Genomic DNA, 27,911 nt, shown 5'->3' with positions numbered 1-27,911 from the left:
ATAAAAATAAAGCAAATGAACCCACCGAAAACTGCTTGGCAAATATTTTTCTCGTGGTGCCTAATATTCTAGCTGCAAAGAGCTGTGGTGTTTGGTTTTTTCTCTTACTCGCTTCTAAACCTGGTATATATAACAGACTTTTCCCAACGGTTCGAATCTCTCGCTCCCTTTCGTGTAATTTAGCTCCAGGAGCTGAGTTTATGGGTAAGAGAGGAGGAATTAGCCCCAGACCCCAGGAAAGCAAAGCGCACTCCCCCTCTTATGTCACCGAATAGCAAATTAGTTCTCAGAATTCCAGAGGCCGAGCTTTGCTACAGCGAAGACGCCGACGTCACAGAGGGGCCGCCCACGTGACGCTGGCGGAGCAGGCTGTACCACCGTCCTGAGTCCGGGGAGGGTGGTCCCCTGTCCGCCCCCTCTAGCCTAGAATCAGAACCTCCAAATCAGAGACGCCCAGCCTATTAGAACCTCTAAATATGCCGGTCGGTGGGAAAATATTATGCTTTGAATGCTTTTTACCGGCGAGAGAAGGCAAAAGTCCCGCAGAGCTGACATAGAGTCCTCCCCTTCCATGTAGCAGTGGTAAAGTCCGAAGCTCAAATTCCGAGAATTGAGCTCTGTTGATTCTTAGAACTGGGGTTCTTAGAAGTGGTGATGCAAGAAGTTTCTAGGAAAGGCCGGACACCAGGTGATTATTGCTGTTGCTGCCGCCGCTGCTGCTGCTGCCGCCGCCGCCGCCACTGTTGCCGCTGGTGCCGCTGCCGCCGCCGCTGCTCATGATCATTATTTTACCTTTTAATTCCTTTTTTCCGCTCTTGCCAAATGCTTTGGCTCCAAGTTTCCTATGTGTATCTATTGATATAAATGTATATATTTATTTATTCTAGCTGTCAGGTGTTAAAATAAATGCCTAAGATTAGTCCCATGTCTCTCCCACTCTAGGATATAGATTTTTATGTATTTGTTATTTGATTCTTGTTGTCTGAGTGAATCGGCCGGTTTAGGGAGGCTTTTGCCACCCTCCCTTGTGTTGTTTTGGTTTTTTAAAAGGAGGTGGAGGAGAGGAAGGAGGACAGTTAGGGGGCGGCCGGAGCAGAGAGGACGAGACAGTGTTTGGGGGGTGTTCGGGGCAAGTCTGGGGGCTGTCTGGCCCTAGACCGCGGAGAGGACGCGCGCTCGCGCTCGCGCTCTCGCTCTCGCTCTTTCTGCTGCCTGCTTGCGTACGGCTTGTGATCTCGCTGGATTCCTGCGGCTGTGTTTTTCCCCTCTTTTCTAGCTTGCAAACTGCCTTCCTTGCTAACCTCGCTCCTGCCTCGGCTTCCCTCCCTCCCTCCCTCCACCTTTCCCTGGCCTCTTCTTCCATCCCCTTCCCGTCCTTCTTAGTAACTCCGGGAGGCAAAGAGGGAGACTGCCCGCTCGCTCGTCCCGCTGGCTCTCTTCCACCGTCCTCGGTCCTCTAGATTCACTGCCTCCGAGCCGAGATTTTGGAGGAAAAATGCAATCGAACTCCTCGGTTGTTGTTGGTTTTTTTTTAATCCCCCTAAAATCCGGATGAAGTATAGTTTCTACTTTTTCCGTTCAGAGCCGTGATCTGAGTGTTTTGGTGTCCCCTTTCCCTGTGTTTTGGGGGAGGTTTAGCTTGCCTGGGGGCGGGGATGTTGAATACTTTGGAAATTATTCTTTCTTGGTTGCAGACAAGGGAGTCGGGAACAACGCGCGCTCCTTCTCCCGTCCTAAGGAGAGAAGCTGTTGGCGGGACGGGGATTTGGGGGTGGGAGGTGGGAAAGGGGTACGCGTTTGCACCTGCGGGGCTGTTCAGTGTGTGGGGACTCCGGGAACCTTCACGAGACAGCCTAGCAGAGAAGGAAGGTGGCGGGATTTCTTGGCGGTCGCGGTGTTTGTATTTTGGCTACTGCGTGACTCGGAGTTAGCTCCCAATGGCTGTTCCCCCTCGTTCCTAAATTTTATTTTATTCTTCCCATGGTGCAATCTTTGTAAAATGACAACGGCGGGCCGGAAAGTGGCCAACATTAGGCTTTAAATTACCGAGGACCTTGCACTGGGCGAGGGGAAAAAACAAAACAGCCGCAGCCCGCGTTCCTACGTGCAAGACCCGGGAGGAAAGAACACTTTGTGGTCCTGGCCGGGCGACCAGGCGCGGGAGGAGGGGGCGCGGGCGCGAAAGGGAGATCTTTGTGAGTGATTTTGCAAAATCGGAATGTGAGGTTGGTTGGATTTGCAACCTGTGGCTCTTCTCGAGGGAGTAGGAATGGGAGAAGGCGGCGGCGGCGGCGGCGGCGGCCCGGGGCGGGAGCTGGTTGGGAGTTGGAGCCTCGGAAGTCGGCTGCTCCCGGGGACAGCTGGAGCGAGGGGCCAGCCCGCTGCCGACCGTAGTGACCTGACCATGGTAAATTTCTTGAGAGCTATGGATTGCGTTGCCTGTATGATGCTGTATTATTCGAACTCTGGCGAAAAATGGAACTGGTGTTGCAATCATGAGTTTTAAAGCTCCCCCATGAAAAAACAAGAACACAACACAACAGATTTTTAAAAGAGTGAAAAAGACCCTTTACTGTTGTATCCCTTCTCCCAATAGTTAAGACTTGGTGGTGGGGGTCCTGACAGCTGAGCAGGGAGAATGACCCTAAACAGTGTGCTGAAAGTCCAGAGCTGTTTACTGCGTCCCTGTCTGAGAGACCTAGCCACCTACCCCACCCCCAACACCCCAAAATAATTTAATCCTTTATGGAGTTTTTTTTTCCTAGTCAGTTTATAGTTTCCAAGAGAAAAATCTTGTAATTTTTTTTTAAATAAGTAAAGTGAATATCAGTAGATGCATTTTTTTTTTTTTTTTACTGTCCAGAAAGAAAAAAAAAAAGTGGGGCAGGAGAGAGGGAACCAGGGAAAGGGCTGTTTAGAAATACAGTTTGTGGCTCTGAGCGATGCCACCGGCTTCCTCTACAGAGACTGCCAGTTTCCCTTTTTCTTTGCAAGGTGTGTGTGTGTGGTTTTAATAAATAACTTAAAAAATATAAGGGGGGGGGGGCAAGATCCGTCAGGAGACAGGTATCTATTTTGCTCACTATTTACTACCAAGAGCCTTTGGCACTGGAACAGAATCTCGTAAATCTGCAGCCCAAGTTGAAGTTCATCTGGCCCTAGTCCACACGCTATTCCTGGAGGTAGCAAACATGAGCTCAAAGGAATGAGGTGAAATCACATTCTTGCTTTAAAATATATACTTTTTTAAAAAAACAAAAAGAGAGAGAGAGAGAGAGAGAGAGAGAGAGAGAGAGAGAGAAAGATATGTGTCTCTGGGGGAGGAAGAAATGGGAAGAGGGTACCAGGAAATGGGGCATTCCCTTGCTCAAATGACTGCAGTTGAGTCTTCAGGCCAAAATAGAAACCTGTAGAAGAGAAGTATTTCCCCTCCCCCACTTATAAATAGAAGTTCCCAATATCATATTATTTGGAAGACTTTCTAATACTGCAGGCGCAAGCATTGGCTGATTTTAAGGGTCTGTTGATTGTGACAATAAGGCCAGAAGCTCTTTGTGAAAACTAGGCAACTTGAAGTTGAAGGCAGCCAGAGGAAGGGGGAATTCTCCAATTGGCCTTTCCTCTGTGCTCAGTTTGGAAGGGTTTTATCCCATGCTTTCTTGAAAAGACCTTCCAATTCTTTCTGGGCTTGGTGGACAGGGGTGGGACTCGAAACTCTTAAGCTGTCCTTTCCTGAGCCCCGAAGAGTTCCAGTTATTGGTTGAGTAAATGTTAGCCATGACTAGATGTCAAAATCCTTCCTTCCCTCTCTCTCCTGCGGGGTAGCCACACTCACAAGCCACTTTGTTATGAAAAACTTAAGATTCAGAGGAGGTGGTGTGGCAGCGCCACCCCTCGGTGGGTGAGACTCTATGTGCACTAGTCAAAGAATTTGAAAAATATTGTGAAATGACCTTATGAGGAATTCACTTATTTTTTGCCTTTAACAAGGGGAATATAAAACTAACTTTTTAAAAAAGGACTTTGCAGTTGATCTCTCAGAGGAAAAGATGCTTTTCAGCTAGGATGGTGTCGTATAAAAAGCAAAGTAGTTCCAATAAGAGAGAGAGAGAGAGAGAGAGAGAGAGAGAGAGAGAGAGAGAGAGAGAGAGAGAGAAGGAACCAGAGAGAGGGGAAGGTTGCCTAATTGGCTTTAAGCAAGGGAGTTCTCCTGGAGGAGATAGTCCCCGTTCTCTTTCTTTTGGACTTGACTTCTCAGAGCACGTGAATTCTGTTACCTGTCTGACATTTAGATAAGAAGGAATATGTTAGTGTTAAAATCCATAATGACTGGAAGCCCTGTAGTTTTGCTGGCGGTGATGGTGGTGTATGCGTGGGGGGAGGGAGGAGAGATTCAGGAGTGAGGTTAGGGGATTGCTCAGGGCGATGGTTGTCTGGTCAGTTTCTTGGTTTGGAGCCCAGCCAGCCGGAGTCAAAGTTAGTGTGGCGCATGCTGGTTCCCTGCACTGCGCAACTAGTGGGAACGCGGCAGCAGGGATCCCAGCGAGGGTGCTGTGTTGTGGCAAAGCGGCCGGCTTCTCTTCACCCCAGGAGAGGCTTCTCCCAATCCTCCTCGATCCCGGCCTCAGACCAGTGGCCCCATCAAAAGGCCAAACTCTTCCGCTCTTTCCCACTCTCCCGGATTTTTGGAGCGCTGTAAGCCTGGGTGGAACCCTGCAGTTGACCTCCACGGTCCGCTTTCTTTGTGGGGATCAGGAGTTTATTCTAGACTTCCTTTGCTGGTCGCCCAGTTCTTGACCGGGAGCTCTGCTAAATGCCATTGAGTGTCATTCTGTTCTTTTTTGAAGACAAGTGCACCTTGCTTTCCCTTTTCAATACATTCAGCCTTTCCGGCTGGAAAAACCAGTCTGCTCCAGGAACTCAACTCCAGATAATGTGTTGTGGTTGCTAGAGGCGTGAGCATCGCGAAGAAAAGAATTACATCTAGTAAATTAAGTGTTTTCCAGCTTGGCCTATGATGGCAACTCCCTCCCCCTAACAGACAAAAAGGGGGGGTGGGGAAGGTTGGGGGTAGTTGGGTGTGGAAGGTTGTGGCCGCGCAGTGATTTTCAGACGGACTGAGTCTGCCACCTAGTGATAGGTCTTGCTGAGATTCCAGCTTTGGGCGGTGGGTGGATCGCGTCACTTCTGGTCTCCCAAGTCTCCCAACCTGGTACTAGGACTGGCAGGGAGGACAGCCTCCAGTGAGGATGGGATCCGACATCCAAAATTTGGATAAGATGGATGAAAATTATAAAGCCTCGGGATGCTTGCCCGATCCAAGATTGCTTAGTGATGGGCATCTGCCTCCAAGAAGAGAACCGTAAAAGAACTCAAAAGAACTCGCGTTGATCACACTACCTCCATATCGCTGTTGCCTCTCGGGGCGGTGGAGGGGGGGGGGTGAGGAGGGAAGGGGGGTATTAGTAAATGGAGGGATGCCATGGGGGCTCTAGGACATACAACTCTTTACAGTTGAGGAAACAGGCCTGATGAGGGGACCTGTAATAGTGAGATACTGACTTAGTCCAGGCCAGATTTTAAGTTTCTGAATTTCCAGGTTAGTGACTGAAAGTCAAAGGCAAGCTTACCTCCGCTCCTTTGAGGTATGTAAGAGAAGGAACAGCCGTCAAAGAGCCTGGATTCCAACCTCTTAGGTCACTGAAGTTGGAAAATGGTTCTCCAGCTGTCTTGGAGGAATTGATTTTTAAAGTATGGCCTAAGATTTTCAGTAACTAACATGAAACGCCTACAGTTGTGCTGAGGAGTGGGGGGTGGGGGTGGCTCATATCTTGAGGGGAAGGGGAGGCGTGTGTTAGGGAGTGATGAAGGCCCAGTCCCTGGACCTGCGGAGATGCATCTTGCAGCACCTGAGGCTCACATGTGGATCCTGAAATTCCTCTCTACCCTCTTCTTTCTAAACTTGGCTAAGTGGCTTGGAGAGAAATCAGTTGTGTGGGTGGGCCCTATAGACCGGCAGAGTGTAATCCTCATTAGAATTTGTGCCACCACCGCTTCATAGCAAACTTTTCTTTCTGAGAGTTAAAAACTTAAGATGGCAAACGTGCGTCGGTGTCCTAGCGGCCCCTAGCGACGGCCGCACGCACAGCCGAGGAGACGCTGTGGTCTCCACCGCCCTGGTCCGCCGGAATCGAGTTTAGCCTCTCTCACGGGGGGAGCTGTTGGAGGCCGCGTCGGAGAAACGCGCCTCTGTTCGGGTTGGAAATGAATCTGGGGACGTGTTTGAAGAGCGGTCAAGTTTGACTCATCGCTTTCCAAGGACAGTTAGTGCCTTCCATCTTCATTAACGCGAATAAAGACCTTGGCTGACTTCTGTCCAGATCGGGTTTTTAAAGGCATTGTTTGCTTGGGAAGATCATGCCTTTTCCCTCCCCCGCAGGCCTTTTTGCAGAAGCCGAGCGGGCCCAACCAGGATGGCCGAGATAGCTTTGCTTGGGGACGTGGTTTGCTGGCATTGTCTGCCGGACCTTTCTGGAAGGCTGTCGCAAGCTGGAAGCATGGGGAGCGTCCCTTCTGCAGCTCCTCTTCAGATCTTGCTGATAAAACACATCCCTCTGTTTTACTGCATTTCCTGGAAGTTTGCAGGCTTAAAAGAGCGCTTTTGTCAGAAACGTGATAGACAGTTAGGACATAATGTCCCTGAACACCTCGAACCTCGGTCTCCCAAAACGGCTGCCGAGGCCACCGCATTATCAAATTGGCTTTCATCTACTGTCGACTCCCCACCCTCCCGCCCCGCAGCGAAAAAGCTCGAAGAGAGTCCCGCACCGAACAAAAACAACTCCGCAGTTTGACCCCACCCCCTACTGCGGGACCCCTGTGGCTGGACCCGAGCTGTTCCTTAGTTGAGATGCTGCATAGAAAGGGAGCGCTCCGCCTGCAGGAACCACGATCAGGGTTTCACTGCTCAGCTCTACCCTTATTAAAATTCCTCGTCCCTTCCCTTAAACAGTGCTTCCCACATTCTCCTTTGGATCTCTCAACGAGTTACTGGAGTTATTAGATTGCCAATAACCCAACGGTAGGCCTGGATTGGGCGGGGGGTGGGGTGGAGGACCGAGTTCTCCTCCCGAGACTGTCGAAACTAGGTCAATGGGAAGGAAGAAGGGGCGGGGCGACGAGGGATTGTTGGTATCAAGCCCTGGTGGGAAGGCTCCCTCTAGTGTTAAGTAGCGGTGAAACATGGTTACGGGACTCCTCATTTCCAATAAGTGCATTTACTTAATTTTAACTTCCCTTCCTGGATTCACACCCCATCCCATATTAAATTTCAGCCTTCGCTTTCACCAGTATTCCACCGGGCGAAGGAATGACAAAGCCTCAAAGTATGAGGCTGCAGAGGCCCAGTCTTGATGAACGGACCTTAACTCCGCCGCTGACGGGTGGCGCGGCGCCGGGTGTCACCAACGCCAGTTTTAAGACCCAGCTGTGGCTTGAAAGGCTGCGTCTTTCGCATCTCCGGGACCCCAGTCCCAGCCCCCCAAAGCGCCTCTTGGAGCCCGCTGCTGAGATAAATAGGAGATGGCGCCCAGGGGTTATAATTCCCAGGAAGGCTACGGGAAGACGCGGCAACCTTGGAGCGCGCGCGCGCGCGCGCGCGCGCGGCTGGGTCGGCGTCCGGGCCTCTCCTGAATCCCAACCTTGTTTCTACGGGGTTTCGGAGAAATAGAATTCGGAAAAACCGAAACCTGGCCAGGTTCGGCCTGGCAGCTCTTATTCTAAAGACTTGGGGCGGAAACCCAGCCGAGCTGTGTTCCCCTACTTGCCAACGTAGGCGGAAGGGGCTATCGGTTTAGTGTTTCTCCAACTCGGCTGGGGTACGCTGCATGGAGACCCTGAGCCCTCTACCTTTTAGGCCTTGACGCCTCGCCTAACTATCCTCTTTAAAAGGGAGTTCGGGGCCAAGCGAAAAGAGAGAGAGAGAGAGAGAGAGAGAGAGAGAGAGAGAGAGAGAGAGAGAGAGAGAAAAGGCGACCCAGGCAAATAAACGCCAGACTTGGGCAACCTGAAGTTATGAAATGAGCCTCAGACTGGACCCGAAATCCTGGCGTCTAGGCCGGCTCTGCTACTAACGCCTCTGACCATCCCCATTTATAAGTAAAACTGGTGCGGGGAAGGGTAGGACTCGGCGAGCTGCGAGTCCCAGGATGCGCGCGGCCGACGATATTTAGGGGAAAGTGTCCGTGTTCCCCGCCAGCCTCCGGGGCGCCCCCACCCCGCCCCCTTCCCGGTGAATCCCCAGCAGCCCGCGCGGCGCAGGCGGCGATCCCGGCGGCCGTTGGGGGCCCGCGGCTTCCTGGAAAGTTACTTCTCGTTGGAGCCGGCGATAGGCAGAGGGTGTTCCGTGAACTCCGCTGAGCGGAGATCGACTACGTTCCGGGAATGAGAGGGCTGAGCCATTCCCCTCACTGCCCCCTGCCTTGACGGCGTAACAGGAAAAGAAAGAGGCACACACAATGTTAGTTCCCGAGGTGCACGAAAAGTTTTATCCCCATACAACCCAATTAAGGGCTGCCACGGTAGTACCGCGGCGCCTCCGCCGAGCCCACGGGGACTCGGAGACAGATGGGCAGCGGTGGTGGCACAACGCCCCCGGGTGGGCAGTCCCTGGCAGCCAGGTACCGTATAGCGGGGGTGGGCTTGCTCCCGCGCGCAGGGCTTGGGTGTGTGTGAGCGAGAGAACGGGCTGCCCAGTGCCCACCGAGTGTAGGGAGGAGGAAAAGGATGGGGTCTCTGTATTGGCTCGCTGTCGCCGGAACCTAGCCTTCCTCTCATCTCCTGTTTAGTCTCTCTCTCTCTCTCTCTCTCTCTCTCTCTCTCTCTCTCCTCTTTTTTTAGGGGGAGGACCCTCTTTTTTCTTCTCCAAATCCTTTAAAGGATCTGCCTTTCTCCTGAGGGTGCTTAAGTTTAAAACACCAAAGGGGAGAGAGAGAGAGAGAGAGAGAGAGAGAGAGAGAGAGAGAGAGAGAGAGAGAGAGAGAGAGAGAGAGAGAGAGTTTGCGGGGTGGGGGCGGGGGGAGGAGAAGACAATCTTTAACTTTCACTTGGTGTTCTTTTGAACTCTCACTCGGTAGTTACTGTGGCTGGGGCGGGCTGGATTCAGAGGAGTCCAGGTCTGGGCCCTTGCAGTGGTCACTTTCTCCTGGACAGCTCTGATCTCTTGGTTGTTTTTGTGGAATGAATCTTGTGTGTGTCGCTGGTGAGTTTCTGAAGCTAGCAGACAGGTTTGTCCAGGGCTTGCTGGTGATTAGTTTTGAGATGTTGGGCAAGGCTTATTCCCTGGAGCCTCCGTGTCCTCCCCAGTAAATCAGGGCTGTTATGAGGATCAGATACAATAATGGACTGGAAGGAGCTGAGTGGTCTGTAAAAAAAAACACACACACAAATGCTAGAGGTCCCTCTACACCTGCAGCATCTAGAGGGAAGTCTGTCACCCACACCCACCATAACCCACATATTCATTAATTGTGGAGCCTCCTGAGACAGAGCTATGTAGGAAGGAGTGGACTTAATAAGGACATGGACCTTAGTGTATGTGCATTTATTTTTGGACAACCCAGGCAGAGGTTTAGGGTGAAAGGTGCCCAGCCCGGAGGAGTGTGGCTGATAGTAGACCCAGGCGAATTGTTTTGTTTGTTTCAATCCAAATCTGGAGTGAATCATTGATAAGTGTCAAGGTGAAATGGCAAATCTGGGCTTCCTGTGGTCCAAAGGTGTGTGACTGGAATCCATAGGAGAGCTGGCGGTTGCAGCTGGCTGGAGGACAGCCTTAGGTATTACACAAGTGTTTAGGGATCCCTTCCATGAGGGAAGAGGAGCAGGTTTATAAATAAACCTCACATGTGCCTTCAGCATTCTTTTTCATGGGAGACCAATAATTGAACTATTGTTAGGATCAATTTAGTATATCTCTCTCTGCCCATTTTGAGTTAGAACGGGGAGAGGAGGAAATAGGTTCTTTTGTCTTTTTCTGTCCTCTCCCTTCCCCCATTTTCTTCCCCCTATCCCCACTCACTCACATACACACCTAACCTTGAAGCCGATGAGATTGAGTGACTGGCACTTGGGACCACAGAGAATTGTCAGAGTTTTTGGTTACAGACTCAAGGAAACCTCTCATTTTAGTGCTCATTTGGTAAGACTCAGCAGCCTGGAATGGGGGCAAAGTGTTTGTGTGGGGGGAAGGAACTTAAAAATGAGATTCACCCACGTCAGGGTGCTGTCTTGCATGCTCTACAGCACGTAGGCTGATTTGGAAAGGGTCAGGAATTTGAGCCAGAAGACCTAGGGCTGGGCTATTCACCATCTATGTGGTCTAACAAGACCTCTCTGGCCTCGGGCCCCTTTACCTGGAAAATAACTAAGGCCTAAGCTTTTTTAAAAAGGGGGTGGGGAAGAGGGCTAAGATAGTTTTTTTTGTTGTTGTTGTTCTGCAGCCCATATACTGTCATAAATGAGAGTCTTCCACCTGTACTTTTAAATTATTTATTTTGTTTTAAAGAAACCAATGTGGAGAAGGTACATATTTCATTAGTGCTCCCTGGCCAGTTCGCAGCTAAATCAGACAATTAAATATTTTCACCAGCAGGGGGAAGCACAAACTTGCAAGATTGTGGTAGTATAATCTTGTCTTAGACCCTGGAGGGAAGGGAGAGGAAACTTTTAAACAGAAGGCAAAGATCCTTAAGAAAAGCATAGCTAGGCCACCTCAGTTGTATTCTGCAGATTCTGTATTCAGTCTTCAGTGTTTCAGACAGTCAGGAAGTACTGCCTGGCTGTTTTGTCTTGGGAAAACTACTTGAACCCGAGTCTCAGTTTTGTCACCAGTGAAATTGGGGTAAAGAGATTTACCTTGTTGGCCTTGTGGAATCATTCTAAAACTTGAAAAATAATATTTTAGCAGGTTTCGAAAAGTGTCCAAAGTTTTTAGGCCCCTGAATGATCATCCTTATTAATACTGAGTTTTTCTTTGTTTAAATGTTTTCTTTCGCATAAATGCACTCGCTTTGAGGTAGTGAACATTGTTTATTGAGAAAGGAAACATATGTGTATATGTATATGTAATTAATGTATGTACTGTATCCCTAGTACTCAGGGTATAAACATTATTGCATGGCTTCGGGTGCCTGTTGTTTAAGTAAGAGCAGAGCTGGAAAAATGTTTCCTAGCTTATAGTAAAACCGCACCAGCTGGCAGGCTGCAGCTATCAAAGTAAAACTAAACACGTGTGTCCTAAAATAAGACTATAGTGGACAATCTTACATTCATTAAGTCAATTTCTGTTTGTTTGTTTTTTCTCTTCCCTGCAGGTTTTAAGCAAAATTTTGGACTGTGAATCAAGGCATTGGGTAAGTAAATTGAATTATACGCCTTAAAATTTTGTGGGGAAACTGTTTCTTTTGAATTTGCCAATGCATATGTTTCTGTGAACTTTGCCACTTTTCATTAGATGAGGTGAAGGATTGCTTATTCCTTCTCTATCACTCCCAGCCCTCATCCTGTACCCCTGCTTTAGACTATCTTAACACTGTTGTGTGATCATTCACTCCCAAATTATTTCTTAGTTCAAATTAATTTAGCCACCTACTATGCACTAGCAATGTGCTTAGGTGCTCGTTGGAACATTGAGATAATTCTAAAGCCTAATAGAGGAGAAATGAGATACTGATGGGAATAGCTACAATTTTTCAGAACCTAGACTATAGATCAGGCACATATCCCTAATTTTACAACTACATAGGTATTACTACTCTCATTTTGGGAAACCAAAGCCCAGAAACATTGAGCAATCAGTTCCAAGTCACACAGCTAAAAAAAAGGTCAAGCTAGTATGCTAACCTTCAAAGCCTGGTTCTCTCCCCTGTCACACACTCACTGCCTCTCAATGCTGATAGAGTATTTGATATGTGGGAAAAACACTCAACAATATTCATTCCCTTCCCCTTTTCTGTAAAGGGCTTTCTATTCTGATTTGTTGGATAAAAATTATTCTCCCCATTTTACAGATGTGAACAGTAATGCCCAGAGATGGGCCATGAATTATTTAAAGACCAAACACAAGGGGTCTCAGTTTGCATTCCATGCTAGCAGGCTGAACAACCTGCTGTCATGCTCCTGGTAAGCAAGAAACAGGTTCTGGTTAACTAATAGGATTTTGACTCCTTTTTGCAGGTGAAGACAAAATGGCCTCACCGGCTGATAGCTGTATCCAGTTCACCCGCCATGCCAGTGATGTTCTTCTCAACCTCAATCGCCTCCGGAGCCGGGACATCTTGACTGATGTTGTCATAGTGGTGAGCCGTGAGCAGTTTAGAGCCCATAAGACAGTCCTCATGGCCTGCAGGTGAGGGTCTGGAAGGGAAAGGTAGACGAATACAAGGGGAGTGATGGTGCTGGTAGCGAACGAGGTGGAACATGTGGGCCTTTTGCTGTGTTTGGGATCACAACTGATTTGTGTCCAGATGTCCAGCATAGGGCCTGGCTGGGTAGCCTCCCAGAAAGGGAATGAATGCCCATACCTTTCGAGAAAGAGTTTCTGTTCTGTGGGAATAGAGGGAGAAGAAATCAGATACTGTCTCAAGAAAGGGTGTGTTTGGAGCAAACGTGGAGAATAACTTCAGTTCACATGTGAAAAAAATGAAAAGTGAAAGAGATTTTTAAAATACGTTAAGCAAGCTAATTTGAAATCTTTTGCTCTCTTATTCCATAATTGTATTTCCTTTATACCGTGGCTGTATTTCCATGGGTAAGTTAGTGAAAGTGAGCCAGCTATTTCTTCATATATTCAAGGATTTCAAGTGTCCACAGCAATTTTATATTACGTCATCTCCCTGGATCTTCATAGTGGCCTGTGTCATGGATGGCATGATTGCCTCCATTATATAGACGCTAAAGCAAGGACACTGGCAGGTGAATCAATTGCTAGTAGAGAACTTATTCGACATCCACAAGAAGCACCTGTTCTTTGAGTTAATGGTAACCGAGTGCTTACTATGTGCCAGCATCATTCTATACCCTTTACATGTTCTTGCCTCAACCCTGTAAGGTAGATACTATTGTTTTTGCTTTGCAGATAAGGAAACCAAGGTATAGAGAAGTATCTTACCCAAGGTTGCATTCCTTCTTACTGGTGGAAGTGGGGCTCACTTCTGCAACACACTCAGACAGAGTAGACTTGAGGTGGCAGCCCTGATTTTTGGCTTCTGAGTGCTCTTTCCTCAGCCAGACAGCATGGTACCCGGAGGCTTGACTTGGACCTTCTAGGAATATTGAACTTGTGATAGTCTATGGGATTTTAGAAAAAAATCAGTAGAATGTAGATGTAGGCATCATTTTATTGATTTGTCATCATTACTCAACTTGTTTTTAAAAAAATACAGTATGAGTTGTAAAATAAGAATAAAGAGATGGACCAAGGCTTATCTCAAAGATATGGATAAAAAATAGTTACTGCAGATGAGTGTTAAAATTAACTCTGGTCATCTGTGCAGTTACAACACTAAAAGGAAAACAGGTTCTGGGACTTTGAGAGACTTACTTAACGTCTCTGATCTTCATTTCCTCATTTGAAAAGAGGGAGAATGATAGAATCTACCTGGCAAGGTTGTGAAGAATCCTATATAATAAAAGGCTAATATGCAAATTGACCAAACGGCAGAATGACTGGTCGCTATGACACACACTGACCACCAGAGGGCAGATGCTCAATCCAGGAGCTGCCCCCTGGTGGTCAGTGGGCTCCCACAGGCGAGCGCAGCAGCGGTGGTGGGAGCCTCTCCTGCCTCTACAGCAGTCAGACATCCCCCGAAGCTCCCAGACTGTGAGAGGGTGCAGACCGGGCTGAGGGACCCCCCTGAGTGCACGAATTTCATGCACCAGGCCTCTAGTAATATATAAAAAGTGCTTAATGACTCACTGGCATTTGGTAAGCACTCTGTAAATGGCACTATTATTAATTGCTGTGGAAGTTTTGGAGGTAGGGTCTGAAGAGAGGGGCTGCACGTGATGCTGACTGTAATTGATGAGAGTCTATATGCCTGCTATAGTGAGACATATGTTTGTTTTGCAGTGGCCTGTTCTACAGCATCTTCACAGACCAGTTGAAATGCGACCTTAGTGTGATCAATCTGGATCCTGAAATCAACCCCGAGGGGTTCTGCATCCTCCTGGACTTCATGTACACATCTCGGCTCAACCTGCGGGAGGGCAACATTATGGCCGTGATGGCCACAGCTATGTACCTGCAGATGGAGCATGTCGTGGACACTTGCCGGAAGTTTATCAAGGCCAGGTGAGCTACTCTACCAGGTGGAAGCCTGGGAGATGAGAGGGATCAGAAGGGATGAGAAACCCTGGACATTGCATGCATACAGAAAAAAAAATCCTCTGTAATGTGCCACAACCTACATTTCCTCTATTTTTGCACACTTCTGCCCTTACGAAATCCTGTGCTCCAGCCACCTTGACTCTTTACTGCTATCCAGATACGCCTTGTGCATCCTTACCTCCAGGCTCTCTCCCATTCACTTGACACGCCCTTTCCTCCCACCTACCCTGTAAGGCCATGCTTGGATGCCAGCTCCTCTGTGGATGTTTTCATGATTATCACTCAGCTCTTCCTTCTGCTCTTCCTCTCTGTTCCAAAGCCTTTGCCTATCCTTTAGATTTTTCTTCTATTTTAGCTAACTCCCTATCCAAGGGTTGGGGAGCATACCATTATGTAAAGGTGAGGAATCTGAGAGCCAAAGAAGGGAGGAGCTTTGTTTAGAACCATTTGATTCACTGCTCTGGGGCAGTGGTCGGCAAACTCAGTCAACAGAACCAAATATCAACAGTACAACAATTGAAATTTCTTTTGAGAGTCAAATTTTTTAAACTTAAACTTCTTCTAATGCCACTTCTTTAAAATAGACTCGCCCAGGCCGTGGTATTTTGTGGAAGAGCCACACTCAAGGGGCCAAAGAGCCGCATGTGGCTTGTGAGCCACAGTTTGCCGACCATGGCTCTGGGGTGATTGCAACCCTTGTCAAACAGAAGGGTTTCTAGCCTCTGTTTGAACCCCACCAGGAGTTGGGAACACAGTGTTCCCAGAGCCACGCAGTCTACCTTGGACAGTCAGAAAGCTCCTCTTTATGGCAAGTTGAAATGGATTCCCTAATCTTCACTTATTGGTTCTAGCCCTGTTAACTGTGATCATGTTTGAGTTGGCCTATATTTTGCCCACATAGTGTCCCTTCCAGTATATGCAGCTAGAACTCTTTGTCTCCTGCGGGTGATAATGGTGGCAAGATCATCAGAGCCATCATTTCTGAGTGCTTTCTCTAGGTCAGGCCCTATGCTTGGAGCGGTTAAGTAACTTGCTCCAGGTCACACAGCTGCTAAGTGGCTCAGCTGGGATTGGAAGCCAGGTCTGGCTGTTTCATAGTCAGGTCTTCCTGCACAAGCAAGGCCACCTATTTTCCGAAGTCCACTTACCTATGACTCGAGTCCTTTTCTCCACAGGGCACCAGTTTGTCTGTGACCCTCTGCACATGTGGCACCAGGACTATGAATTCTTCCCTCCATGAGCCTCAGTTTCCATGTGTATAAAATGGAGACAGTAATTCCTGCCTTCCCTTCCTTGCAGGACTTTGCCTGGGTGAACTGAGATAAGGGTTCTGAAAGCTTTACATTCCATAATAATCCAAAGAATTGCAGATTCACATTCCTACACATGTATGTGACTTAAACAGGCTCAGATTGTATGGGTAACTCTCTTCTCTTCTCTGGGCCTATTTACCCAACTGTGGGCTAGATTGCTAGACTTCAAGCATTAGTGCCTTATAATTGCAAGTGTTTCCCTACTTCAAAGCCATATTTCCTATGTCTAGCTGGCCCAAGCACAACTGTGATTGCACAGACAGTGGCATTTGGAAGGTCATCTGTTTAGTAGTTCTAATTCGGAGGCCGGTGTCTTCTCTTGCTTTCTCCTACAGTGAAGCAGAGATGGTTCCTGCCATCAAGCCTCCCCGTGAAGAGTATCTGAACAGCCGGATGCTGATGCCCCAAGACATCATGGCCTATCGGGGCCGTGAGGTGGTGGAGAATAACCTGCCACTGAGGAACCCCCCTGGGTGTGAGAGCAGAGCCTTTGCCCCCAGCCTGTACAGTGGCCTGTCCACACCGCCAGCCTCTTATCCCGTGTACAGCCACCTCCCCGTCAACAGCTTCCTCTTCTCCGATGAGGAGCTGCGGGATGCCCGGATGCCTGTGGCCAACCCCTTCCCCAAGGAGCGGGCCCTCCCTTGCGATAGTGCCAGGCCAATCCCTGGGGAGTACAACCGGGTGGCCATGGAGATACCCCCCAGTGTGTGCCACAGCAACATCTACTCACCCAAGGAGGTGGCCCCAGAGGAGGCACGGAGTGACATGCACTACAGTGTGGCCGAGGGCCCCAAGCCAGTTGCCCCCTCGGCCCGGAATGTCCCATACTTCCCCTGTGACAAGGTTGGCAAGGAGGAAGAGAGACCCTCCTCAGAGGATGAAATTGCCTTGCACTTCGAGCCCCCCAATGCACCCCTAAACCGGAAGGGTCTGGTTAGTCCCCAGAGTCCCCAGAAGTCCGACTGCCAGCCCAACTCGCCCACAGAGTCCTGCAGCAGCAAGAATGCCTGCATCCTTCAGACCTCTGGCTCCCCTCCAGCCAAGAGCCCCACCGACCCCAAAGCCTGCAACTGGAAGAAATACAAGTTTATTGTGCTCAATAGCCTCAACCAGAATGCCAAACCCGAGGACCCCGAGCAGGCCGAGCTGGGCCGCCTTTCCCCTCGAGCCTACCCTGCCCCACCGGCCTGCCAGCCGCCCATGGAGCCGGAGAACCTTGACCTCCAGTCCCCAGCTAAGCTCAGTACCAGTGGGGAGGACTCCACCATCCCACAGGCCAGCCGGCTCAATAACATCGTCAACAGGTGATTGCAGTGGCAGTCTAGGTCTGGGCTCAGGGGTTTCCCAGCAGAGTTCCAGGGTCACTTCTGAGGGAGGCAGGGGCTATGCTCTTTTCTCGACTGAAATGTGGAGCATATCAGAGGAGTGGGACAAGTGCCTACTGATTGAATTAGCCTAAGTAAGGAAGGCGATTTTTCCATAGCAAGCCAGGGAATTCCCTCCTCTGTACTGTGGGAAAGAAACTAGGTCCGGGAGTGGGGACCGGGGGAGGGCTCCCCTCTGCTTCAGCGGCTGAGGCTCTGTTCTTCCTCCCACAGGTCTCTGACAGGCTCGCCCCGCAGCAGCAGCAGTGAGAGCCACTCGCCCCTTTACCTGCACCCCCCGAAGTGCACGTCCTGTGGCTCTCAGTCCCCACAGCACACGGAGATGTGCCTCCACACCACTGGCCCCACGTTCCCAGAGGAGATGGGAGAGACCCACTCTGAGTACTCGGATTCCAGCTGTGGTGAGTCCCACCCTCTGCCCCCTCCGGCCAGGGAGAAGGCCCGCCCCTGCCTCTGCTTTGTGGGGTTTGTGTCCCATTGTACTAGTATTTACACCGTTGTCACTGATTGGGAGAAATTCCTGATGAAGTCCATTGGCACCAGCTGATCGCTCCACTCTTGACATTGTAGGGAACTAGGTTGACCAAAGCAGAAGATGGAGTGTTAGAGTTAATCTTGGGTAACAGAGAATGACCAAACAGACTTTGTAGCTTCATTCCAGAAAAAGAAGCTTGTGGGGCTGTAACTCCCAGTGCTTTCTCAGCCCCTCTGGACCTAAGCGGGATCTATGGGCATGTTAGTGCACCTGCTGGGTTGTCCATTCCAGAGAGGAAGCATCTGAACTAATGCACTCCTGCATCTCCCATAGGTCCTAGGGAGTCTCTAGAGCAGAGTGGGTACTCAGGAAATGTTAGCTGAACTGGATTAGTTGAACAGAATTATTAAATTGAGGTTTCTGAATAGTCTGTGTTTGACATCCCCAGTTTTTACCAGATGAAAAAGTCTATATGTCTTCCTGCCGCTCTGGCTCCCATAATATAGCGCAGAAATGACGAATCAGGGCTGAGCCACCATGAGGTGTCATTTTCAAATTGTTATAACCAAAGAAAAAATAGATTATTTACCCTGAGAGGTCTGGCGCACAGGGTTGTGGACCTATAGTTAAGAGAGCAAGGGCTGTCCCCCTGGCCATTTGCCTTTGTTCTGCACTCGAGCTCCTTCTCTCTGGGCCTCTATTTCTACTCCCACCATCATCTGTAGTCTCCCAGTCTCACAAATCTTTGGGAGACATGAAATGCAGATTGGGGCAAGGGTGACCGTGTTTGTCATTCATCTTCCCAATGACTTCAAAGTATCACTGCATTTGATTTAATCTTACATTCCTGTGCTGCTTTGTTATGTCAGGTGCTCCTATGAAGCAGGTAGGACAGGGGTTTATTATCCTGATTTTGGAGATAGAGACACAGACAGAGGCTCGGGGACCTGAAGGGCCTTGCCAAGGGCGTCTGTGAATGAATACGAATAAAACTATGAACTGATAAGAGCAGCCAGTTATCAGCACTCTCCAGAAAAGGAGAGCCCCGCGGTGCTTTCCTCAAGCTTAGTGGGCCATCTGGGTACCTGCTGGTTGGAGCTTCCTTCTGTACCTTAATATTCAAATGTGTCCTTTTTCCTTCGTGACTGAGACTCTAAATGCTAAGAAAAAGAAAATCTCCACAGGCCCTTTGCTCTGGGCTCCCATGTATGTTGGGTGGGCAGGGGCACTGGGGTGGCTATGGAGGTGAGGGGCCTTGGAGCCCCATCTCTCCTGCTGTCGCTGATGATAGTGTCCCCTCCCACCCTTTGACAGAGAATGGGGCCTTCTTCTGCAATGAGTGTGACTGCCGCTTCTCTGAGGAGGCCTCGCTCAAGAGGCACACGCTGCAGACCCACAGTGACAAACCCTACAAGTGTGACCGCTGCCAGGCCTCTTTCCGCTACAAGGGCAACCTTGCCAGCCACAAGACCGTCCATACAGGTATGGCCCTGCCCCACCCGACCTGAGCCTGCTGATGTTACTGGGGTCAGGAAAGGGAGAGGATTCCAGAGAAAGCAGTCTGGGGGTGGGGTGAGGCAGAGAGCAGGCCCCGTCCTGGCCTGAATGAGGGCTCTAGCCCTGTCACATCTTTGCTTAGTGGCTGGTCCACTCCATGTACCCTTCGTCTTTCCTCTGAGCTGCTCTGTTTTGCTTCTCTTCTTTCGCTAGAGACAGTTTCCCACTGTCGAGGAGGAGAAACTAAGGCTGAGAGACACGAAGTAGATTTGGTTTTTGCAAAGCCAGAAAAAAAACTAAAGGCCTCTTGATTTCCTCTAAGGGCCTATTCCTTATCAACTCATATTCCTTTACCAGGTAGCTTCTAATAACCTGATTGTTGTCCAAAGTTGACTCTCTCTTGGTATTTTAAATGGATCCTTTATCCCAGAAACTTTCCATGAAGGAAGGCACAACCCTCTATTGGTTTCCTCTGTCTGAACATCTAATCCAACTCAGGCCCCACCTCCTTTGCAAATGGAATCCAGCTGTAGTTGCCACAAGCGGAAAAGCATGTTTGTTCTGCAAGAAACTAGAACAGCCTGATGGTATCTCCCTGCTGAGTGTGTTGACTACTGAATCAGTCTTATCCAAACGAACAGCTAAAAGAGCCTTTCCAAGCCATCAACATTCGCCCCTCGGGTTCTAGAGAGGGAAACTGAGGCCCAGAGAAAGAGAGTGACTTTTCCGAGTCCCACTGTTAGATGATCCTGATGACAAAGCTGGTTCCTGGGCTTCCTGGAACCTCACTCTATCACTGTTCCACAACCAGTATTGTTTCTACTCCTCCATGCCTTTAAACTGTGGTCAAGGGGTGCTGTTGTGTGTATGGGGGGAGGGGAGGGAGGCCCCTGGATCCTCCCTTTGACACCTTCCAAGGGACAGAAAGTCGAAACAGCCCTGGGAAGGGCAGCTTGCTTTGAAATCCAGGAGCCAGGGACTATGTTGACCTCCATTGAATATAGCTATCCTTTTTCCTTTTCCCTCGGTAATAGGTGAGAAACCCTATCGTTGTAACATCTGTGGGGCCCAGTTCAACCGACCGGCGAACCTGAAAACCCACACTCGAATTCACTCTGGAGAGAAGCCCTACAAATGTGAAACCTGCGGAGCCAGATTTGTACAGGTGAGCCGGGGGCATGGGGAAAGGGCCCCTCAGCCTGTGCACGTGGCTGCCCAGGGGTGTGCAGCTCACCCCGACAGAGCCTCTCATGCTTTGCTCTTCTGTCCAGGTGGCTCACCTGCGTGCCCACGTGCTTATCCATACTGGCGAGAAGCCCTATCCATGTGAAATCTGTGGCACCCGTTTCCGGCATCTTCAGACTCTAAAGAGCCACCTGCGAATCCACACGGGAGAGAAACCTTACCATGTAAGGGAGCCTTTGTGGCTACTGGTTGACCTGGGAGGGACAGGGATATGGAGTGTCGGGGCAGCAGAACTGTTTGCTCCTGTCTCAAGTGCACAGTGGCATGGTCACTGGACTTATGGTCATAGATGTGGATTTGGGCCTGATTTTCAAAGACACCCTGCTTGACCTTGGCCGGGGTCTCAGTTTGCTGATCTTTAAAGTGGGGGTATTGGATTTAGTGATCTGGGCCTTAGGAAAGAGGTCTGAATTATGAATACCTAAATGGTAGAGTCATTCATTTATTCATTCCAAAATGGTTATTGAGTGCTTACAGCATGCCTCAGTGCTGGGCTTGTTGTCTACTGAAGACGAGCTAAGGAGTTTGAGAAGGAGCAGCCAACCATAGCATTAGGAGTAGAAGAATGTGGTGACATAAAATAAAACAGAGAAAAGAACATTTCAAGAAGGAAAGGAACAGGTGGCCAGCAGCCAGAAGCCATGATTGACCCATCGGAATCATGGTGTTCCACGGCAGGGACTCTGCAGATTAATGGCTTATAGGCTAATTTTTTTTAACATTCCATGAGCTAAGAATGGTTTTTATACACTCAAGTGTGTAAAAAAAATAAAAAGAACAATATTTTGTGATATGTGCAAATTTTATAAAATTTAAATTTCAAAGTCTATAAGCCAAGTTTTATTGGAACACAGCCTTGCTTACTTGTTTATGGATTGTCTGTGGCTACTTTTGACAACACAGCAGCAGAGCTGAGTGGTTGTGTCAAAGAATGTAAAATATCCCACGAAACCTAAAGTATTTACTGTCTGGCTCCATAGAGGAATAGTTTGCAGATCTCAGGCAGGCTGAGATATCTCGGCTCTTATTCTGGCCTTGGGCAAGCCCTGCCTCTCTCCCTGTTCCACAGTTTTCTTTTTCTGTGAAATGATGAGGATGCTGTAGAAGAACGGTTTTCAAATTGTGCTCTTTCAGTCACTGAGGTTCTGCGGCCCTGCAGGGCAGTATTGAGACAGCAGCCTCTTTTATCTTTCTAGTTTCCATTTAATCTGAAAAGAGAATATGGCATCACTCTAGTTAGTGATGAGCACAAGAACGAATTGATGAATGGTTAACCCATATCACAAATGTTAGCAGCAAAATGGGGTTACTTTCATTGTTTTGTTTATCAATCCTTGAGTGAATATCTTTTTACTTCCTATTTATTCTTGGGTGTATTAGTTATTCTCTCAGTACCTTAATTTTATCACCTATAAATTGAGCCCATAAGAGGACCTACCATATAGAGTTATATTAAGTTAATGAATTTGCTAAAGTGTGCAGAGCGGTTGACATGTAGTAAGAGGAAAATAACTATTTGCTATTATAATTATCCTCTAGAACAGTGGTTCTCAACCTTTCTAATGCTGCGACCCTTTAATACAGTTCCTCATGTTGTGGTGACCCCCAACCATAAAATTATTTTCGTTGCTACTTCACAACTGTACTTTTGCTACTGTTATGAACCGTAATGTAAATATCTGTGTTTTCCGATGGTCTTAGGCGACCCTGCTAGCAGTTCTCAACCTGTGGGTCGCAACCCACAGGTTGAGAACTGCTGCTGTAGAGCCTAAGACCATCGGAAAACACAGATATTTACATTACGATTCATAACAGTAGCAAAATTACAGTTATGAAGTAGCAACGAAAATAATTTTATGGTTGGGGGTCACCACAACATGAGGAACTGTATTAAAGGGTCGCGGCATTAGAAAGGTTGAGAACCACTGCTCTAGAAGTTTAGATGCACAGGATGTCTGAGTTAGGAGTGACCTGCGAGTGTATTGATTCAGTTCCATACAGAGGGACAGCCAAGGCCCAGAGAGAGAAAGGACGCACCCAGGGCACACAGCGGAGGGGGGCATGGATGGGCCCCATTTCTCCCGAGACCAGGGCTCTTTCTACTCACTGTCCCGCCCATTTGATTTTTTTATTTCTCTAAATGTATTTCCATTTTTACTTTAAAAATGTTCTCTAAATGAACACATTTTATTACACTTTTAGTTAGAATGGTTTTACATTTATAGAAAAGTTGCAAAGGAGGTGCAGAGAGCTCCTATGTGCACCCAGTTTCCCCTGTTGTTAATGTCTTACGTCAGTATGATACCTTTGTCACAACTAATAAACCCATATTGATACGTTATTGCAAACTAAAGTCCATACTGTATTTGGATTTTCTTATTTTTTACCTAAATTGCCCTTTTTCTCTTCGAGGATTATATTCAGGTTACCCCATAGAATCATTCATTTTACTTTTAAGTAACTCTTCCACTAAAACCATTAGCATCCATTCATTGAATCAAAGTAAGAAACAGCTCTACTTGGGGATGCCTTGTTAGCTTACTTAAAGTGTATCCACTAAGAAGGAGTCTAACTGCATTTTTAAGGCATATCCTTAGACTCATTAATTTTCGTGATTCAGCCCATTTGTCCAAATGTGTTCAGCTTTAATGTATAATTGCCTAAGAAGTATATTCTACTAGATACTAAGAAGATTATGAAGTTTTGTAAGGAGTGGTCACTGCCCTCGAAGCATTTCCCACCTAATAAGACAAGGCTAGAAATCTTACAGGGGTTCAATGGGAAGAGGGATTCTTTTCATTCTAGAGAGATTCAGGGACTCCTTAATAATTAGGGGAGTTTTCATCTGAGCTGCATTTTGGATAAGACTTGAACTTGTGGCCGAAACCGGTTTGGCTCAGTGGATAGAGCGTCAGCCTGCGGACTGAAAGGTCCCAGGTTCGATTCCGGTCAAGGGCATGTACATTGGTTGCGGGCACATCCCCGGTAGGGGGTGTGCAGGAGGCAGCTGATCGATGTTTCTCTCTCATCGATGTTTCTAGCTCTCTATCCTTCTCCCTTCCTCTCTGTAAAAAATCAATAAAATATATTTAAAAAAAAAAAAGACTTGAACTTGTGGAGTTAAGTCAGGGAAATACAGCTTAAGCAGGAGAAAAGTATGAGCAACGTTTTGGAAAGCGGGGAAGGGACATTTGCACAAAGCGGTACTGGTCCCTTAGCAGGATCCCAGATTCAGGTGGGCTCGTAACCTGGCCACGAAGAGGAAACAGCTGCTGGATGGCTCACAGGGAGACAGGGCGAAGCTCCTCCTCTGGGTCTTTGAACAATGACATGTTTCCTGAGTCGATGACAGCTAACCGTTTACCTCTGGTTTTCCTTCAGTGCGAGAAGTGTAACCTGCATTTCCGTCACAAAAGCCAGCTGCGTCTTCACTTGCGCCAGAAGCACGGCGCCATCACCAACACCAAGGTGCAATACCGCGTGTCAGCCACCGACCTGCCCCCGGAGCTGCCCAAGGCCTGCTGAAGCATGGAGTGTTGACGCTTTCCATTCGAGCCCCTTCTCAGAATCTACCCAAAGGATACTGTAACACTTTACAGCATTCATCCCATGATGTAGTGCCTCTTTCATCAACTAGTGCAAATCATAGCTGGGTATGGGGGGTGGGGGGAGGGCGTGGGGACCGGGAGCCAAGGCAGCTCCCCTTCCCCCACTGCCATCAACATTAAGAAAATAATATTGCTTCTTCTCCTATGTGCAAGGCGAACCATGTCAGCAAAAAGCAGAATCATTTTGTACATCAAAGTGGGGGAGTAGGCAAAAGCTCTGACTTGACTTAGTCTGCAAAATGAGGAATGTATATGTTTTGTGGGAACAGATGTTTCTTTTGTATGTAAATGTGCTTTCTTTTAAAAGAAGAGACTTCGGTATGTTATCAAACAGAGGGCTTTAATTTTTTTAACCAAAGGTGAAGGAATATATGGCAGAGTTGTAAATATATAAATATATATATATATATAATAAATATATATAAACCTAAAAAAGATATATTAAAAATATGACATTGCGTTAAAGGCTCGATTTTGTATCTGCAGGCAGACACGGATCTGAGAATCTTTATTGAGAAAGAGCACTTAAGAGAATATTTTAAGTATTGCATCTGTTTAAGTAAGAAAATATTTTGTCTAAAATGCCTCAGTGTATTTGTATTTTTTTGCAAGTGAAGGTTTACAATTTACAAGTGTGTATTAAAAAAAAAAAAAGAACAAAAAAAGCTGCGGAAGGAAAAATGTGTAGTTTTGTTCTCGTTTCCGGTTTGTATATACCTATACAACGTGTCCTACGGTGCCTTTTTCATGGAAGTTTTCAACGATGGATGGGCGAGCGCTCCATCCCTTTCTGAAGTGTAGGCAGACACAGGGACTGGAAGTTGTCGCTAACAGCCTCTTTGGGAATGTTTGTCTCATCCATCACATTCTGCGTCGTGCTTGTGTTAGAACTGCTCCGGAGACAGGGTTTGGCTGTGTCTAAACTGCATTACCGCATTGTAACATATAGCTGTACAAATACAAGAATAAAATGTTGAAAAGTCTAGTCGCCTTGTTCAGGGGTCTTTCTTTGTGTTGGAATCGGGACTTAAATGGGTCTGGTTTCCTCTGCTCTTAACACAGGGGGGAGTGCTCACAGCCACAGGCAGGGGGAGTGTAGGAACCGAGGCCGGGGCTCCATCTCCCAGCCCCAGGAAGGATCACAGACTCCAGACCCTGGTTGTGAGCTTTGGTGGGGGATTTTGGATGGATCTCTCACCTCTCTTTCTGGCTGGTTCCCTCCTCTGGGTTTTTTTGTTGTTTATTTTCCACTCAGGGTTCTAGGCTGAGCTTTTGATGACTTCAGTTCTGGCCCTTTTGACACAAGTGTATGTGAGTCCATTCCTCCTCCGAGCTTGGAGAATTTGCCCATTCTGGGATGCAAGAGGGTTCATCTTGCCTCCTGGCTTCATAAACAACTCTGCTTGGGTCTAGACTAGAGTATGGTATGAAGGCCTCTGGCCCCAGACATACATCTCTCAGCATCTGTGTCTTTCTGGTATCTGCTGAGCGGTGGGCAAACATCTATAGACTTGGAACCTTTATGAATGGCTGCTAGCCAAGCAAACCTCCATCACTGCAGGAGTGGTCCATGTCCAAAGAACTCTGTGGTGGAGGTCAGCCATCTCCTCCCATGTCTGGGGGACAATCATTATCCTCTGGGTCCCCCCCCCCCAGCCTGCCCGTGAGGGGACTGGATTATCTAGATCACTTACGATGTCATGATTCAGACATAAATTCAACCTAGTTTTACTTTACCTCAAAAAACCCCAAGTTTGATTGACGAGGCCTAAAAACAGTGAGGACCAGCGTGGTCCTGGCCCCTGGCCCAGTGAAGAAAGTCTGTGCACCCCCCTGACCGTGGGGCAGGGACATGAAGCAGAGCCCTTCCTGAGTCCTTGGGTGGCCGGTGGCAGGACGGTGTGTCCTGGCAGTGCCTTTGCAGCAGGCCCTGAGCACGTGCTGGGAAGCTCCCGGGAGCTGACCACCCAAAGCCCCAGAGAGAGCCTCCGAAAGTCACACTACCTTCTGCCAGCCACATGGCCTTCCAGCTCAGGTTCCCTTTGAAAATGACTTTAAAGAACTTGCCAGCTCGAGGCCTCAGCTCACCCTGCTCTTTGAAAAGGGAGAAAGTGATCCCTCTGCTCCCATAGAAACTTGGCAAAAGAACTTAAAAAACAGACAGCTTCAGGAATGACAATTCACAGGCCCCAGGGAGGCTGGCCCCAGAGCCCCTTGGTTCCCTGAGGGGCTAGGAGTTTGTTTATATATCATTACTGTTTAATAAAGAGACTAGGGGGCCCAGGCAGACAGTGTGGGTGGCTTCAAGTTCAAACTAAAGGGAAGATCAAAGAGTGAGTAACTGTAGCCAATTGACGATCAATAACAAGTAAAAAGCAAACATCTCTAAACAGATAAGCTAGGGCAAAGGGAATAGAGAATTTTTATTACAAAAGCCTGACGTGAATGCAACATTTCACAAACACGTAACTTTCGAAACAGCGGCGCCTGAGGTCCTTCTCTGTTTTGTGGGATTTTTAAGGGGAAGGTTTCTCAGGACCAGGGTGGCGGTTGGAGGGTAGACCCAGAGAAGAGGGGTGGTTGGAATCAAGCAGAGCAGCTTTAGAAGCTGGAAAGGATGGGGGATGATAAGGATCACCTAATTCAAGTCTGTTATCTACCCATGAAAGGACTGAGACAGGAGACATGCAAGAACTTGCCTACTGGCCTCACCCAGTGTCCTGGGACAGAGAGTGGAGGGTGGGCTTCTGCTCCTCACTCCAATCCAAGACAAGGAAGAACAGATGCAAATGTTCCCATTTCAGATATAAGAAAACTGAGGCAGGGACTTGGCAGAGGTCGCCCAGCCAAGTAGTGGCTAACTAGTCTGAGTTCACACAACTGGTCATTGGTGAAAACTTCAATCATTTTCTTTTCTTGAGGAAAATGGGCTAACTTTGGAATCTGGGTTCCCATTCCTCTCTCTGTGCCACTCATAGCAATAAGTGTGTTAGGCAGTGATAATAACATCTTGCATTTGTGAGGTGGTTATGATATTCAAAGCACTTTTGTATCAATGATCACAATAAATTCTCAAAGTCACCCTTCAAAGCAGAGCTTATGGGGGGGATGGAAACCACACGCCCACCTCAGAAACTCCAGGATAGAGACAGTGCCCAAGAGTTACAATTGAACCAGGGGCCATAAAAACACATCACACTGCGCCTGCCCACAGAAGCTGCTCCACCAGAAACTTTGTCTCAGTCCCTGTTGGAGTCAGAACTTGGGCAGCCATATCCCATAGCATGTGACCACTCCCCTGACCACTAATTTGTCTAAGGATGGACACTGCATCCAAGGCCAACCAACCACAGGCAGGTCTGTGGCCTATTATGTGTGGTATGTAAAGTGTTGCCTAAGTAGGGGATGCTAATAAGTTGGGCAACCAAGATGGTCCTGGGAATTTGTCCTGAAACATAGAACCACCAGCCAGTCCAGTGTTTCTCAAATTTCATTCACTTGTCATCCATCTTCATGACTTTGCTATAGCATCTCACCTTTGGGAAAAAAAAAAAAAATATATATATATACTATTTTTCTTTCAATCAACTCACATTTTAGATATATTTTTCCCAAGTATAAATTAAATAGCATTCAAAATAAAAATGTTCATTCATGTGCCTTCTCAAAATTGTTTTGTATTCTACCAGAGGCATTTTGGAAAATGCTAAGAGAATGAGAATAGGGCAGAGAAGCACAGAGAAGCTGACCCGTGGAGAGTGGGGGGTCGCATTAATGGCAGGGCATTGCTGTGAGGTCCCCCGAGGAGGAGGAGGCTTGGAACAAGGTTGACCTTCTAGTATCAAGTTCTAGGAAGCTTGTCATTGATTGGGGGATTCTGTCTGGTCTTAGGTTTCTAGAAGATTCCATTCATCTTATAACTTCTTCATAATAAGGTCCCCGCCTCTATTCCTACACCATAGTTGGCCTGGTCTGTGTGAGTATCTGTTTCTGGAACCA

General features: G+C 48.0%; 1 protein-coding gene across 4 annotated transcripts; it reads left to right on the top strand.

Annotated features, from left to right (window-relative positions):
- Positions 1-641: 641 nt before the first annotated feature.
- BCL6 (BCL6 transcription repressor) lies at positions 642-24,880 on the top strand. 4 transcript variants are annotated; one of them, XM_079766679.1, is made up of 10 exons: positions 642-688; positions 11,370-11,408; positions 12,232-12,403; positions 14,129-14,350; positions 16,035-17,006; positions 17,301-17,488; positions 18,877-19,044; positions 20,094-20,224; positions 20,331-20,468; positions 23,686-24,880. In XM_079766679.1, the coding sequence occupies exons 3-10, from the start codon at positions 12,243-12,245 to the stop codon at positions 23,827-23,829; spliced, it is 2,124 nt and encodes a 707-aa protein (XP_079622805.1). In that variant the 5' UTR covers positions 642-688; positions 11,370-11,408; positions 12,232-12,242; the 3' UTR covers positions 23,830-24,880. The 4 variants fall into 4 exon arrangements, with proteins under 4 accessions (XP_079622805.1, XP_079622807.1, XP_079622808.1 ...); XM_079766681.1 differs by having other exon boundaries at positions 648-2,407; XM_079766682.1 differs by lacking the exon at positions 642-688 and adding an exon at positions 5,843-8,678.
- Positions 24,881-27,911: the final 3,031 nt, after the last annotated feature.

Source organism: Cnephaeus nilssonii (genome assembly GCF_951640355.1).
Source record: "Cnephaeus nilssonii genome assembly, chromosome: 3".
NCBI classification, from domain to species: domain Eukaryota; kingdom Metazoa; phylum Chordata; class Mammalia; order Chiroptera; family Vespertilionidae; genus Cnephaeus; species Cnephaeus nilssonii.
Note: the sequence above shows the minus strand (reverse complement) of the source record. Positions and strands in the feature narration are given on the sequence as shown.

Coding starts and splice junctions, on each gene's coding strand:
- BCL6 (XM_079766679.1), top strand. CDS start 12,243: ATGGCCTCACCGGCTGATAGCTGTATCCAGTTCACCCGCCATGCCAGT. Junction 17,007..17,300: donor CTCAATAACATCGTCAACAG/GTGATTGCAGTG, acceptor TTCCTCCCACAG/GTCTCTGACAGGCTCGCCCC. Junction 19,045..20,093: donor CCACAAGACCGTCCATACAG/GTATGGCCCTGC, acceptor CCTCGGTAATAG/GTGAGAAACCCTATCGTTGT.